This window comes from Girardinichthys multiradiatus, chromosome 6 (assembly GCF_021462225.1).
Source record: "Girardinichthys multiradiatus isolate DD_20200921_A chromosome 6, DD_fGirMul_XY1, whole genome shotgun sequence".
In the NCBI taxonomy this organism is placed as follows: Eukaryota; Metazoa; Chordata; class Actinopteri; order Cyprinodontiformes; family Goodeidae; genus Girardinichthys; species Girardinichthys multiradiatus.
In genome coordinates this window covers 20,174,664-20,189,923 of record NC_061799.1, presented here as the reverse complement: position 1 = coordinate 20,189,923, position 15,260 = coordinate 20,174,664, and the positions used below count along the sequence as shown (strand labels likewise).

Genomic DNA, 15,260 nt, shown 5'->3' with positions numbered 1-15,260 from the left:
TCATCACAGATCAAAAGGTAAAGAGTGACACTCCTTTAAAGCTTCTCCTACCCCTCCGCCGCACTGGAGAGGGCTCTGGGCCTTTGACATGCCTCTTTACACTGCCAATAAGCACCTTTAGCTGGGATCGCTTCTATCTGAACAGTTTCTGTTTTAAAAAACACATCAGAAGCTCGAAGAACATGGTTACAGGGATGAGGCCGCCGGTGGAGGTCAGCGTGTTTCTGCTCTCTCTGTTGGGACCTGGAGTTTTATTCACAATGAATAAGATCCCTGCATTGCAAGAGTAAGTTCACCATCATTTTTGTCTCATCCTGGACTGCTGTTAGCAGGGGCTTTTTGAAAAGTAAAATCGTATGAATTTAATTTGTTTCAGAAATTTAAATCATAAGGGAAACACATTGTATAGATTTACTACGTACAGTGATATATCTCAAATTGTTGTTTGTTTGTTTTGATCAATATTTTGATCTATATCAATAACAGCTAATAAAAAAACCACAAATCAGAACATTACATAAGTCACAAAAATGTTAGAGAAAAGTCATCTTGTGACCCACACAATCACAGGGAAAGCAGCCATTACCCTCTTCAATGAGATTAATAGAAAAAGAGTAATTGCTAAAAAAGCAATGAACTGAATTGCTAAAAAAGTTATTGCTAAAAAAGTTACAGATGTCACATTCCTTGTGCTAAGCCTTTCCTGAAGAGTCAACTTCAAAAGTCTCCTACCTGGGCTAAACAGAGAAGGACAGTAGTCCAAAGTCCTCCTTTCAGATAAAAATCAGTTTTGCATTTTATTTGGAAATCGTGATCCCAAGGTCTGGAGGAAGAGTAGAGAGGCACAAAAACCAAGCAGTTTGCGGTCCAGGGTGAAGTTTCCAGAGCCAGTGGTGATTTGGGGTGCCATGACGTCGGCTGGTGTTGGTCCACTGTGTTTTCGGATGTGCAAAGTCAGTGCAGCACCTCATGCTTTCCTCTGGTGACAAACTTTATGGAGATGCTGATTTCATTTTCCAGCAGGACTTGATGCCTGCCCATACTGTCAAAGGTGCCAAAAGCTGGTTCAATGACCGTGGTGTTACTGTGCTTTACTGGCCAGCTAAATGGCCTGACCTGAACCCCATAGAGAATCTATGGGTTGTTGTCAAGAAGAAGATAAGAGACACTGGACCCAACAATGCAGATGACCAAAGCAAAGCACCATGGGCTGCCATTACACCTCAGCAGAACTACAGGCTGATCACTTCCATGCCACGCCACATTGATTCAATAATTCATGCAAAAGGAGCCCCAACCAAGTAATTTGTGCAGAGAAATAACCAAACTTCTCAGAAGCTTGACATTTTTGTTTAAAATATCCTTCAGATTTTCTGAAACACATAATTTTGGGTTTTCATTATCTGTAAACCATAATCATCAATATTACAATAAATAAAGGCTTGGCATATTTCATTCTATGTGTAAAGAACCTAAATAATATGAGTTTCATTTTCTGAAATTATGAACAAAAAATATTATACTTTTTCATTATATTGAAATTTTTTATTTGTACCAGTATTCTGCAATTTGTGACCTGTCAGAAATTTTGTAGCTATCTGATTTTTTAAAGCACAAAGCAAAATGTCAGTGTTTAATATTTTCATGAAGACCTGAACCCTGATGGCTGGTAATTTGTGGCTGCAGGCAACAATTATCCAAAGAAAAAATAAGTATAAAAGTACTTTTTTTTATCAGAACATTATTATTATTTGCTTTAACCTGGATAAATTGTGAACTTGCTCAGGGAAACTGTTGCTCTCTCTGTCACCACAGACCTCTGCCTATCCTGGGAATGGGAATGTTTGTCCTGGGATCCGCTCTTCTTCTGCTCATCCTCACAGTGCAACCCAAAACAAAAGTGGATCCTTTGTTCTATGGTAAAGATATGTCTTAATGTCTTTGTAATGTGCAGAAAAATGGTGTAGTGCTATTATTTGGTTATTTTCCTCTGTCTGTGTAGTATTTGCAGAGTTTACCATTAACTGCATGGTGGGATTGACAAATGCTTTAGAGCAGGATGGGTTCATCTCCGGCTTTATGGACTTTTATCTAAAAATGGTGAGGTGACCAAGCTCAGCTTTGTTTTCCAACACCTAGACTATTAATTATTTTGTATTTAAAAATAAAAACAACATTGTCAAATCTTTTGTTTCATCAGGGCGAACCTCATCTTGGTACTGCTTATGCTGTGATGATGTCTTATTGGGAAGTTGTGCACGTCATCCTCTTGCTCACAGTCATTCACCGCATGTTTACAGGGTGTGCTGCTGCACCAAAACCATCACAGCTGTTTCACTGTGTGTTCACTGAGACCTCTGACGGACCCTGTGCTTTCTTTTACAGAAAGTCCTATCGAAGCCTGGCTCTGTTGTGGGCTGGGTCCTCCATAGCCAATGAAATTGTTGTCATTCCAGGAGTGGTCATTGGTGAGTAATCCATAAGATTTAACTCTCTGATTGGTCTGAATATCTCTGTATACAAATGTTTATTTGAAGTGTCTCCATTGCTGCAGGTAAGTATGGGTCTAACATCCGACCAGCCTTTTGGAGGAATGTCCCTTTCTTTTTGGTGCCTTTCTGGGCAGCATCACAGCTCTTTAGGAGACCGAAGCAGATGCCAGTTGTCACAGCAGACAAGGTACATTTCTAGCTTAAAACAAGTTATATTTACTAAATAAGAAATTTACTAATTATTTTTTAAGAACAGTCTTAAATAATTTCATAATGAAAGCTATTTTCTAAGTAATGAGAAAAACCTGTTATTTTACTATTAATGCAGAATTCGAGCAGCAGGAGGAACTTGAGCTTTATTATAGTGTTGCATCTTATTTGTTTTGCACTATGGCAGTCATTTTATTTCTTTTTTTGGAATATTGGAAATGACAAAGAATTCCAGCTTTGCTGATTAGACCTCCTAATAAGATTATTATTATTGCATTAGAATTTGATTAAAAATGGACATTTTCCAAGCAAAACTTTACTTCAGATAAAATATTAAAAATACCCGCACCACCCAAAAAAAAAGATTACTGTTTTTTACTTTGAATGGAAATTTGTAATTGATGTATAACTAAAGAGAATATTTGAAATATTTAGGAAGTAAACATCATATTGGTAATATAATGCTGAAATTATTTGTTTTTATTGTTGCACTCATAACATTCAATATCCAATATTAGCCATTCTGAGTCAGATCCCTCTTTCTAACTCTTCCTAACACTGTATTAAGTTGGAAAATAGAAGCACAAATTGTGGTTGATGTGACACAGCAAGGCTGCAGGTACAGTATTATATTATTGCATGTAGCTACATGAAGTTATACTGTTTTTGCTGATCAGATCGCTGCAGAGCAGAAGAAAAGTCTGCTGTCTCGACCTGCCGACCTTCTCCTGTCACTCCTCTTACTGGGAGCCATGGCCTTCTTTGTGTTCAGAGGTTTTGTAAGTAAAGCAACACAGATCTGACTACTCTTGCTAATATCAGTCAAGCAGACATATGAAGTTACATGCTTGAATACTGTTTAACTCCAGGTGGTGTTGGACTGTCCTCTGGATGCCTGTTTTACTTACATCTATCAGTATGAGCCATACCTGAAAGACCCAGTCGGCTTCCCTAGGATTATGGTCAGTCCAGAGGCTAAAAATGATTCTAGGACTGAGATCAGACAGACACATCCTGTTCAAAAACGACATCTGATCTCATTTGTTTCAGATGCTGGTATATTTCTTCTATGCTGTACCCCTGGTAGGCATTCTTCTCTATGGTCTGAACATACCTGGATGCAGTTGGATGTTGGACTGGACCATCTTCTTTGCCGGAGCCATGGCTCAGGTATGGTGCATTGCAAAAGTTTAATTGGTATAATATGTGGTGGACCAAAGTAGCACACAATTCTGAAGTGAAATCAAAATGAGACATGGCTTTCAACAAAGCTTGTTTACAGTTTGTTACAACCCATGTAGGGGACACAGTAAATCTAGAAGAGGGTAATCTGGTCAGATGGGACCAAAATTGAACTTTTTGGCCATCATGCAAAATGCTACATGTGGTAGAAAACTATCAACGCATATAACCGTGAACACAACAACCTCAAGGTGATGTCAGCAGTATGAGGTGGTGGAGTTTTTTTTTTTTTTTTACATGAAAGCTTGTCAGAGTAAATGGGAAGATACACTGTATTGCCAAAAGTATTTGTCTGTCTACTTTTACATGTGCATGAACTTTGATGACATCCTATTCTAAATCTGTAAGGTTGTTGGTGATGGACCTGTCATTGCCAGCAATAGCAACTTTAAGTATTCTGTAAACATTTTCCAGGAGGTTTAGGAGTGTGTTTATAGTTAGATGAGAAAACCAGAATTGCAGCCTCCGCTTTAATTCATCCAAAAGGTGTTCTAGAAGGTTTAAGTTAGTCAAGTTTCTCCACACCAAACTTTATAAACCTGCAGCCATGGAAGTAATTGTAACATCAGAGTTCAATGAATTGGTTTTGTGACCCAATACTTTTTTGGTTATATAGTGTATGTTGAGCTAAATACCGAGGTATCCTGGAAGAAACCCTGTTACGGACTTCAAAGGGCATGAGATAGGACATCACCACCAAACATGCAGCCAGACCTGCAATAAAATAGTTTAAATAATATATGTTAGAATAGTCTGGTCACAGTCCAAACCGAAATCCAACTGAGAATCTGTGGCAACAATGGAAATATTCTGTTCCCAGAAACTCTCCAGCTCTTTGACTAAGCTAGACGTATTTTATAAAGAGGAAAGGACAAAAAATATCCAAAGCTGGTAGTGACATATCCCCAACGACTTGTAGGTATAACTGCAGCAAAATATTGCTCTACAGATTATTGTCTTTGGGGGGTTGAATACAGATGCACAAAAAAGTGTTCAGATTTTACCATGTGCTGTCGTCATCATTTTCTTTCCATGTAACCATTAGGCACTACTTTGTGTTGGTCTATAACATAAAATCCCAATTAAATCAATTGAAATGTACTATTGTAATATGGAAAAGTTGAAAAATGAGTAATTTTCCTATTTGCTGTAACTGTGCTTCTATTTTTGTTGTTGTTAATGTTTCACTGCCCCCTGATGGCCTCTTCCTCTTCGCCTGCTGCTTTATCCAGACTCAGTGGTGCCATATTGGAGCATCTCTGCACTCCCGCACTTCCTTCCCATACCGAGCCCCGGCAGACAAAAGATGGCCCGTTATCACCCTCAATGTGCTGCTTGCCATTGTGCCCGCTCTGCTGGCCCTCCGCTGCCGCACCTACCCGGCTTATTTCATGAAACCTGTTCCCAAGGGACAGACCAACGACGACAAGAAGAAAAACTAGGACCACACACCTGCCACTGAATGCTGAGGAAAACTTGCAGGAATGCTTTAAAAAAGCAAATGTTTTCAGGGGAGTTCACAAACTGAATGAAACAGTTTCTCCCCCCAATCTTAAAACCCAGAGGAGATTTTGAAACTTTGCTCTCCGGGTCAACTTTTCAAATCAGCCACCTCACACAGCACTCCCTGCGTGGACTGTTGGACCCTGATAAGAAGTGCTGCTGATGGAGGTGAGGGACTGTGATCAGATTACAAATCCAGACCACACAGTTCACACTCATATATTTGTATATCGGAACCAAAACTCCATAGGTCTACTATTTATTTTTACTTTTTACTGGGATGAAAATGTGAGGGTTGGTCAACATTTTCAGATTTTCAGATAATCATAGTATAGTAATTGCTAAAGATCCACTGAATGGTTAGATAGAGAACATTCTGAGAACATAAATACCTAAGACATTTTCTCCTCATTTTCCACTAACTAGGCCAAAAAGAATATTACTGCAGATCACAGCACACAATTTTGACCTTTTTGCTAAGTAACACTGAACAGTTCAATAACAGATGTTCTATTTTCTGTTCTACTGGTGGATGCATCTCAGTGTTTCATGTTATTGTTATTTCTTTTGTACAATAAAGAAAAAATAAATTTGAATAGTGAAAACGTTTTGCGGTAATGAACTGGAAACAATTTTTTTTATCTAGCTGGGTATTGGCTGTGCTTAAAATTCTTGTGTGCCTCTTAACCATTTGTTGTGCTTCTAGAAGAATTTATTTAAAAACAGAAAAAAACTTCAGGTTTTTAGGGATTTTACAATGCTGTCTCCTCAGCTGTCAATATTGCCCCAGGTAGTGTTGGTATTCAGCACTGTGCAGAGTGCATCTCTGAAGTTATCAGTGTGATAAGAGGTGAACCCTGGATGTAGGTGAACTGTTGCATGCAGATGTCACACACAAAAATCACATTGGTCAGCTATGCACACAGCTTATTCACCAAGTTGTGTGACCCTAAATGTAAGTCACATGTGTGAGATTCAAGGCAAGAAGAATCTCCATTAATCAAATATGTGTTAGGCAAAGTGTGATTCCTGTTTTAAAAAAAAACATAAAGTGGCTTCTTTGTATAAACGTATAATTACAATTGAATTAAAAGTGTAATATTTCAAACTAAAAACTGTTTAGCTATGATTCCTGAGACATTTTGGATGAAGAAGCCAATCACTATCTGTTCAAACTATAAACTATGTCAGAGTTCATGGCTTCACCAAAGGCAGGATTTCTTCTGTTTAACTTCTCCATGAGGCTCATTGTTTTTCAGTTCCAAAGTCATTTTTATTTTAGCCAGCACATGCTCTTTTTTCACAGAAACAAAAAAAAAACCCCGCTTGGAATAGCAGGATAATGTTCTCAGTTATGGGTAAAAAAGTAGGAGAGCGTAAGACAGCTGCAAAGGATATTGGTTATGCAATAGCAGCACATTATAGACCCAAAGGGCATGATTGATTGTCCAAGACTGTTGAGGAGAGACATCAGGGAGAGGTGGTGATCTTCTAAGACTACTTAAGCATGAGAGCCTCTGGACTGTTCAGCTTAGAGGAACAGTATAGCCCAGCCTTAATACTAAACTCTCCATTTTATTGGAATTACATTTTTCTGTACTTTGTTTGTTTAGTTATATAGTTTTAATAGGAGTGGATGCTATAGCAATTACCCTAATGAAAACCAAACTGGGTTGCTATATGTTTATTTTTTTTACTTGAGTTGGCATATAAAATAAAGGCATCTAATATGTTTTTCATTTCATCCACAGTGTGCCTTCTTTGAGCATGTTTTTCTTTTTTTGTATTGTGGTCCCAGTACTGAAAGCAGGAAATCTTGATAAAGAATGTTTACCAGTTAAATTATTTAAAATATTAAAAAATAAATAAAAACAAAGCTGCATGGAAAAGCAATGAGTGTGAAAACTAAGTATATACCTGCTGCTTTCACTGGATTTAAGAGGGAAAGTATCAGCCAAGTTCTGCTAATTAAAGCATTTGATTAAATGTTAATACCACCTTTGTTAAAGTGGTTGTTTACTAGTGTGGAGCATGTAGGTATGTGTTAAAACAATGTCATAGAGGAAAAATGCCTGAAATGACCTGGGAGTAAATACTTTCATCAGGTCATGCAGAGTATCAGGTCATAAACCAAGGCACTTTCTAAAATTTCCTCAACAATTCCACCTTATCATTTATAAATTAAACTTGCTTCAAGTGTGATCGACACTAATTAACAAAACAGGAAAGTAATTGAGTGACAATAGATAAAAGTACCAAAAAAGTGAATAAGAAATTACATAGTTGTCATCCTCTGTGTGGGCAAAAAAAAAAAATCTGTCAGATGGAAACTAAAAAGTGTTTCCACATGATTCTCTCCATAGCAATCACCAGCATGGGAAAGGAATGACCAGAGTAAATAAAATAACAGGAACACATTAAAGTGCAATGAAAAATAATGGAAAGAGAAATTTTAAACCCAACTACATCATTACAATCAAGAAAATCATGTGGAATAATGAAGCATATCATATTGCAGAAACAATAAGAAAATCATTGTTTGATTAAATGAATATTAAACAGTGGTAAAATAATCAAAATCAACATGAAAGTTGCTGTCAGTCATCAGAGTTGTTGGAGGGACAACAGTCATCAGTCAGGGCATTGTATCTGATTAGGTTTAGGGGAATCATTGCTAGACAAAGTTGTGATTTTTGGAATAAAGGTGATGCATTAATCGTAGTGAGAGAAAAGGGAGTACTAAAAATGGAACAATTAATGGCTGAGAGAGTCATGTGTAAAACAAAGCAGAACCCTGTATAAATGTTTTATAAATCCACTCCAGCCTGGTATTCCTGTCAATGTAATTAGGGTCAACCTGTAACATTATTTCAAGAGAGGGGAGATTGAAATAAATGAGTCTGAGGGACTGTTGGACTAACATTTTACAGGAGTCAGGGTACCATAATCCAGCTGTAGGCTTACAGTGCATAAAAATGCAGATGTATCAGAACTGCGGTACCTGTCCTTGTAACCTCGACGTGGAATTACACTGAACTTCGCCACCACTGTGGTATTTCTACAGACCTGAATGGTTACCTGTTTTTGACCTAGCTGATCAAGTTCCCCCCAAAATAGCTCTTTCAGACCTGATGACATTCTGAGCAAAAACATGTGGAAAGGAAAAAAATAACAATTTTAATGCAATTAGTTGCGTTAAAATTGATGCACTACAAAGCAGATACACTGAAGAGCAAGCATGTAATATTCTTTCCCAATCTTCTGTGCATCCTCATCTTGGAAGGCCTGATGTTGATAGGAGGCATCCTCTTCTTGTCTTGGATCAGGATATTTATTTTAAAACAAACGTTGCACAGCCCAAGGGATTATTTTGCCTTGTCAGAACAGTGTTCTTCACCCACCTCTTCAATCGCCTGCCGGGGATCAGGTTATGGTTCTTTGGCTTGTGGTGGGCTGTTGTCCTTCACGGGGTGGTCTCCTTTTCTTTCCAGCCTGGGATCATTGGAACAGAAGCCCGTTGGCTTAGGCCAACATCCCTCAGGAGTAGACGTATTATATTTCATCATGTATTTTAAATGAATGACCATCAATAAAATTGGTCTCAGAGTTAACCACTATAAATTTACAAAAATTAATATTCAAAAAATTTGGTTGTTTCTAACCGCAATTACCTCCGTTTTACTAACCATAAAACATAATTTCAGTAGTTATGCAGGTCAATAATGTTTCATTTATAAATGAGTCACACATTATCTTTATTTGTCTTGTATAAATATAAGTAAAAATAAATTGACGTAAATGTGTCATGCAATTTTAATGCATAAACCCTACAAATTGAACCTAATCTAATAAATCCCCAATGACTGCAAGTAAAACTAATTCCTTGAAGCAGTCTGAACTATTTTGCTTCCACACCCATCTTAGTGCTGTAAAACTGTTACATCTACTCAATTTAGAAACACGCTGCTTCTTAACATTTCCGAAAACCCAAGGTTTTAATCAATCTTGGGTTAGAAAATCTAAACATTATTCTAAACATGAATTATTGTTTGATGCAACACATGAACACACTCATTCATTCCAACAAAACAAGGACAAAACATCACAGACAGAGACAAATGGCCAAAATTTCATTTTTGATCAAATCATAAATATCAAATTTATTGAATATTTTAATGACGTCAAGTCTACTAAGAGGTTTAGTGAAGCTTCAGGTATTTAAAGAAATTGTTTAAAAATCTCTGTTCAAAAATAAGTTTTTCAGCAATATATATGCTTAATGCTTTGACTGGTGGTCAAAGCATTAAGCAGTCAAAATCAAAGCAGTCTTCTCTTACATGAATTAAAATGTTCTGCTTAAAGTCATTGCCAATTTTTTGAACTTTAGATTCTGTAAGGAAATAAATTAGCTTGAGAGCTGCTGTTAAAATCCTCTATCGTTAAATTTAATTTGATCACAGCTGTTTTTAAGAATTTATCTGCTCAGGGTAAATGCAGACAATTATTTTAAGTAGGCGTTGACATTTCATGGTATTCCCAAAAAACAAAACAAAACAAAACAAAACAAAACAAAACAAAATAAAAGCCCTTAATAATCTAGCTACATCATACATCAGAGATCTGATTGTTTCATATGTTCCAAACAGAGCACTTTGTTCTCAGACTGCAGGTTTACTGATGGTTCCTAGAGTCTCTAGAAGTAGAATGGGAGGCAGATCCTTTAGTTATCAGGCTCCTCTCCTGTGGAACCAGCTCCCAGCTTTAGTCCGTGAGGCAGACACCCTGTCTACTTTTAAGGCTAGGCTTAAAACTTTCCTTTTTGCTAAAGCTTATAGTTAGAGTGGCTTACGTTATCCTGAGCTATCTTCGTTATATTTTATCTTCCGTCTTCTTCCCTCCCTGTTGGATGGAGTAAGGGAGAGTCAGGTTTAGCCTAAACCGGCTCAGTTGTGTTTGAGGTACATCGTCCAAGCTTCTGCTGGCAACAACTTAATACTCACCTTCTACAGATGATCCACATGGCCCTGTCTTTCAGTGTTTAACACTTTCTCTCTCCTAGACATGGCAATTGACTGAGCTTTTACTGTGACTAACTCTATGTGCTCTCTTTCAGACTCTAACCTTAAAAACTGGGTCAGAGTTTATCTGTTCTTTCTTCCTAGATGAAATGTCTAAAGGAGCTACATCCATTAACATTTACTTTTCCTTCCCATAGAAAGGACTCCTGGATCAGTGCTTCTGTGTTCTTTTTGTGTCTCTGCTCTGTTCTCTCAAACCCCCAGTTGGTCACGCTGAACCTGGTTCTGCTGGAGGTTTCTTCCTATTAAAAGGGAGGTTTTCCTCTCCACTGTCGCTACATGCATGCTCAGTATGAGGGATTGCTGCAACGTCAACGCCAATAACTGTCCACTGTCTCTACATGCTCGTCCAGGAGGAGTGAATGCTACAAGTCTCTGACTCGATGCAATCTGCTGGGTTTCCTTAGACAGAAAAACTTTTTATCCAATTTGAGTACATAACTGAATCTGACTGCACTGTTCAATGATTAGGATTAATTGGAATGTATGTACCTGCATTTCACAGTTTTTTGAAAGTTTGTTACAGATTTGTGGAACATAAGAACTGAATGCCGGTTCTCCATGTTTGATTCCGATTCTGAGGATGCAGCGTAGATTTGAACCAGAAGACCTGAGAGGTCTGGAAGGTTGATACAACGAAAACAAATGTTTAACGCCATTCAGTGATTTATAAACGTACAGAAGCATTTTAAGCACCTAGTATTCTCTGAAATACAGGGAGTCAGTGTAAGAACTTTAGAACTGGGAAGCAGCATTCTGGATCAGCTGCAGCTGTCTGATTGACTTTTTAGGCAGACCTGTGAAGACACTGTTGCAGAATCAATTAGATTACAGATAAATGCCTAGAGGTCTTTCAAGATCCTGCTGGAACATTAGTCCTTTAATACTGGAAATAGTCTCAGTTGATAGAAGACTGACCTAGAGATTATTTTTATGTGACTGAAAATTCAGGTCTGAGTCCATCACTATGCCCCGAAGCTGTGTGCTGACTCTTGATCACTTCTTTAGTCTAAAAATTATTAGTTTTGTTTTGCTTTTGTTTAACTTAAGAAAATTATGACACACCCACACAATAAATTGTTCTATGTATCTAGCCAATGCTTAAAAGGGTCCATAGTCACCTGGTAAAATTTGTAAGATATAGATGTGTGATGCGTTGAGGTCCAATAATACCAACACTGTGGTTCTTCCACATTCTGCATTTATGTGGATGTCATTGAGCACCTTGACAAAGGAAACCTAAATTGGAAACCTAAAAGCAACTGGTCATTGTTAAGAAGATATGAATCTTCCCCTTTTAGCATTTTCCATTAGTTGTTTTGAATTTCTGATTTTACTTAATTAACTCATAATTGTATAGACTCTGTTATTAAAAGTTAATATATAGTCTGATTACATTGATGTTAGCCTCTTGTGGCTTTTCTTTCAATCCTTTGTTAAAGTTTTTATTATTATTTAAGATCTTTGCTAAATTAATCTTAACCTGGGAATTGTCACAAAATCACCTTGTTTCCTTACATGTGAGATGGATTTTACTTAGATCAAAGGTAAGAGAGTCTTCATGGTAGGACACTTGTTAGCCTTGTTGCCTTTTAGTAAGAAGGTCCAGGGTTTAAATCCTGACCAGGGGTTTTCTGCATGGACTTTGCATGTTCTTTCAATGCATGTGTAGGTTCCCTCTGGGAATGTTGTGGCTCTTGAGAACACAATTTAAAAGTTTTGACTTTGTCTTGGACACGCTGGATTTTTTTTCTAATGGTGCTGTGTTGTACTCTTTCCATTTTCAGAAGATGGAATGCACAGTGCTTTGTAAAATGTTGAAAGCTTGGGAAATCGTTTCATGACCAACTCTGCTTAACAATACTCCTGACCTATCTGATGTGTTGCTTGGTCTTCATGATGGTGTTTGTTCTTTAATGTTCTCTAACAAACTCCTGAGATCTTTACACATTTTTTGGGTGTATTCACACTTGCCACTTTTGGTCCGCTTTAAATGGACCAGAGTTCGTTTCCCCCCTTGGTCCGAGACCCACTTTTTGAGGTGGTCTCAGTCCGCTTCCGAACGGACTCTGGTGCAGTTTGCTTATGGACTGAATACAAACCGGCCCCAATTCGAACCAACTACAAAAAGCGTACATCTCTTTGGACATAAGAAGCCACCGTAACCGGTAGCAAAGGTGTGTGTTGTAAGGTAATTATACCTGATAAGCTGTGTGCGCTAATGGCTTGTCATGGGACAAGGCACGTAGAGAACATCGGCGTTCAGCACGCATTCTCCAACGGGGTTTCAAAATTATAAATGGAACGTCTCAAAGTCTGTGTTGAATGAGCTGCTCTTCACTCTCACAATAATATTGCTGCTTTAATAACGGCACAATTATGCAGAACAGAGGACCCGGACAGTTGTTCCTAAATGTCCGGGTCTGTGCTCTGTCCCACCCCCGTCATTTCTGTCCAATGGGAGAGATGATCGTCACCCGCGTGGCATTGTTTACAAGTAATAGTTCACTTGCAAAAAGTACAATGTGAAAACAAACCGCACCAAATGAAAAAAATAAAGTTAGCTTTTGGTCTGGACCAAACAAGCGGACCAAATGAGTTTCCTGGTGTGAATACACCCTTTATTTCTAAAAAGATTTGAAAACCTAAGTATCATTTTCCTTCCACTGATGGGTTGTTTTATGTTGATTTATCACATAAAATCCAAATATACAGAAGTTTGTGGTTGCATGGTGAGAAAATGTGAAAAGATTCAAAGGTGTCAAAACTCTTTAAACACCCAGTATATGTTATTGGCCTACATAAAAAAAGGATGCATGAAATGTTGCTTTTCATTTTATTCACTTTATTAAGAATGAAATACAACAGCAAGACAAAAAGTCATAGGAACACCAAAAAAGTAGATGACTGATCAAATATCAAAGGAACCAAAGAGAAAAAATAGTGACATTCTACCCATCAGGTAAATACAGCCGTGCAAAGATTCAAGATGTTTAGCAAATCTGATACAATCAAGTGTTTATCTCAAGCTTTTTTCCTAATCTCACCCACACAATCCACTGTAAGTGTATGTGACACATCCATTAAATCAATCTTAAGGAATTGATTTGGACAAAGTTCAGCAATTGATAATAACAGCTAATAACACAGAACTTATTTACAAACCAGAGATTAGAGGAAATAAAATGGTTTGTTACTGACTGGTATAGAAAAATGGCGTTACATCGACTTCTTGAAATGTAAGTACATAAGAAAGAGTTTTCACTAGCAGATCGTTTGTAATAAATAGTAACATTACACAAACAGCAAATATTAGAAAAAGCATGTCAGTAAGAATAAAACAGAGCAGCTATTAAAAAAGCTTAATGAATAAAATGCAACAGCTAACAGCACACACACAAACAACTCAGGGTTACAAAGTAACGCACGCTAGCTTGCTTCGCAGCCGTTTGTGTGAACAGAACACTAGGACGAGTTTATTTTCATGTAGAACAAAAGGAAATCCAATAAAAAAAAGAGACATTTCTCTAAGTTTCCATCTGACATGCATACACTCACACACAGTTACACACTGATGTCAATTTGACTGATAGGGAGAGGGTTATTGTTATTTAGGTGAAGAAGTTAGAGAGGTGTACACATCCCAGTTAAAAGATTCATCAAAATAACCAAACTCAGAGACCAGGCAGTGGGGGTTAGATGGACGTTAGAGACAACATTATTTATCAAAAGTAGTAAAAGCTAAGCTGAGAGCAAGGGGAGAAGCAGGAATATGGGAACTACTCTTTCTGTATGGGCCATGGTTAGCACCTAGGCGTTACAGATGTATTATTTGGTTCAGTAGTAGCTGTGAGCATCGTCTCTGGCTTTGTGGCCTTCTCCTCCGTGTCTCCTGTTCCTGCGATGTTCATGATGTTGGTTGTGATGGTGGCGTCGGTACCGGTGTGAACGCCGAGCTGAAGAAAGAGTGTCAATGTCAACTTTATTTATATAGCACTTTAAACAAAACATGAGTGTGGCACAACAAGGATTATCACTAGCAACTAAATACATTTTTATTTTTCATACAAGAATGAAACACAAAGTCAGAAGTCAAAGGGATTACATATCAGCTAACAAAGTAGCAGAATTCAAGAAAACCCAACAAAATACAGCAGTAAAGAAAATTAAAACAGAGGGAAAACATTTAATGGTTTTGTCAAGCTTTACTCGAGCTGAAAGCAACAGAGTAAGATACCTTCCACATTTATGAAAATTAAGTGAAAAAAGGACATAGTTTATGATTTACTAAGAGCTACTGTGGAGGGTCTAAAGAGCCACTTACGGCTCCAGAGCCACAGATCTCAGGTCACACCTTACATTAAGAATAACAGTGCTCTAATCAAGTAGTGAAAACAACATCACAGACTTTCTCATAATACTTTGGAAAAAAGTGGATAAAAAGATTTATTGTGGCTAGAAGACACAACTAGAAAAAAAGCACAGGTAAGCTTTGAAAATTAGCTGTCATCTTCTAGAAAGTATCTGAAAATTTTTCCAAAATGTACATGGTAAGTTCCTGAAAGTACCCGGTAGGTTCTAGAAAGTGCCATGCAAGCACTTGTTAAAAATACACCAGGAAACTAACCATTAGGTTCAGTTAAAGTTCCTGGAAAGTATCTGGGGAATTCCATAAAGCACCTGGTATATTCTGGAAAAGTTCTGGTAAAATCAGCTGGTAAGTTCTGGAATGTAG

At 37.6% G+C, this 15,260-nt stretch overlaps 2 protein-coding genes across 3 annotated transcripts in view; one reads left to right on the top strand and one right to left on the bottom strand.

Moving 5' to 3' along the window:
- tm6sf2a (transmembrane 6 superfamily member 2a) lies at positions 1-7,191 on the top strand. The gene is made up of 10 exons (XM_047367452.1): positions 1-286; positions 1,816-1,919; positions 2,003-2,100; positions 2,201-2,301; positions 2,386-2,468; positions 2,555-2,679; positions 3,380-3,481; positions 3,572-3,664; positions 3,753-3,872; positions 5,177-7,191. The coding sequence occupies exons 1-10, from the start codon at positions 183-185 to the stop codon at positions 5,384-5,386; spliced, it is 1,140 nt and encodes a 379-aa protein (XP_047223408.1). The 5' UTR covers positions 1-182; the 3' UTR covers positions 5,387-7,191.
- Positions 7,192-13,353: 6,162 nt separating this feature from the next.
- The window catches only part of LOC124869940 (neurocan core protein-like), a 77,352-nt gene continuing 75,445 nt past the window's right edge, over positions 13,354-15,260 (bottom strand). For both annotated transcript variants that reach the window (XM_047368200.1, XM_047368201.1), the window contains exon 20: positions 13,354-14,481. In XM_047368200.1, coding sequence (XP_047224156.1) covers positions 14,363-14,481 — 119 coding nt within the window. In that variant the 3' untranslated portion in view covers positions 13,354-14,362. The remainder of the gene's footprint in view (positions 14,482-15,260) is intronic.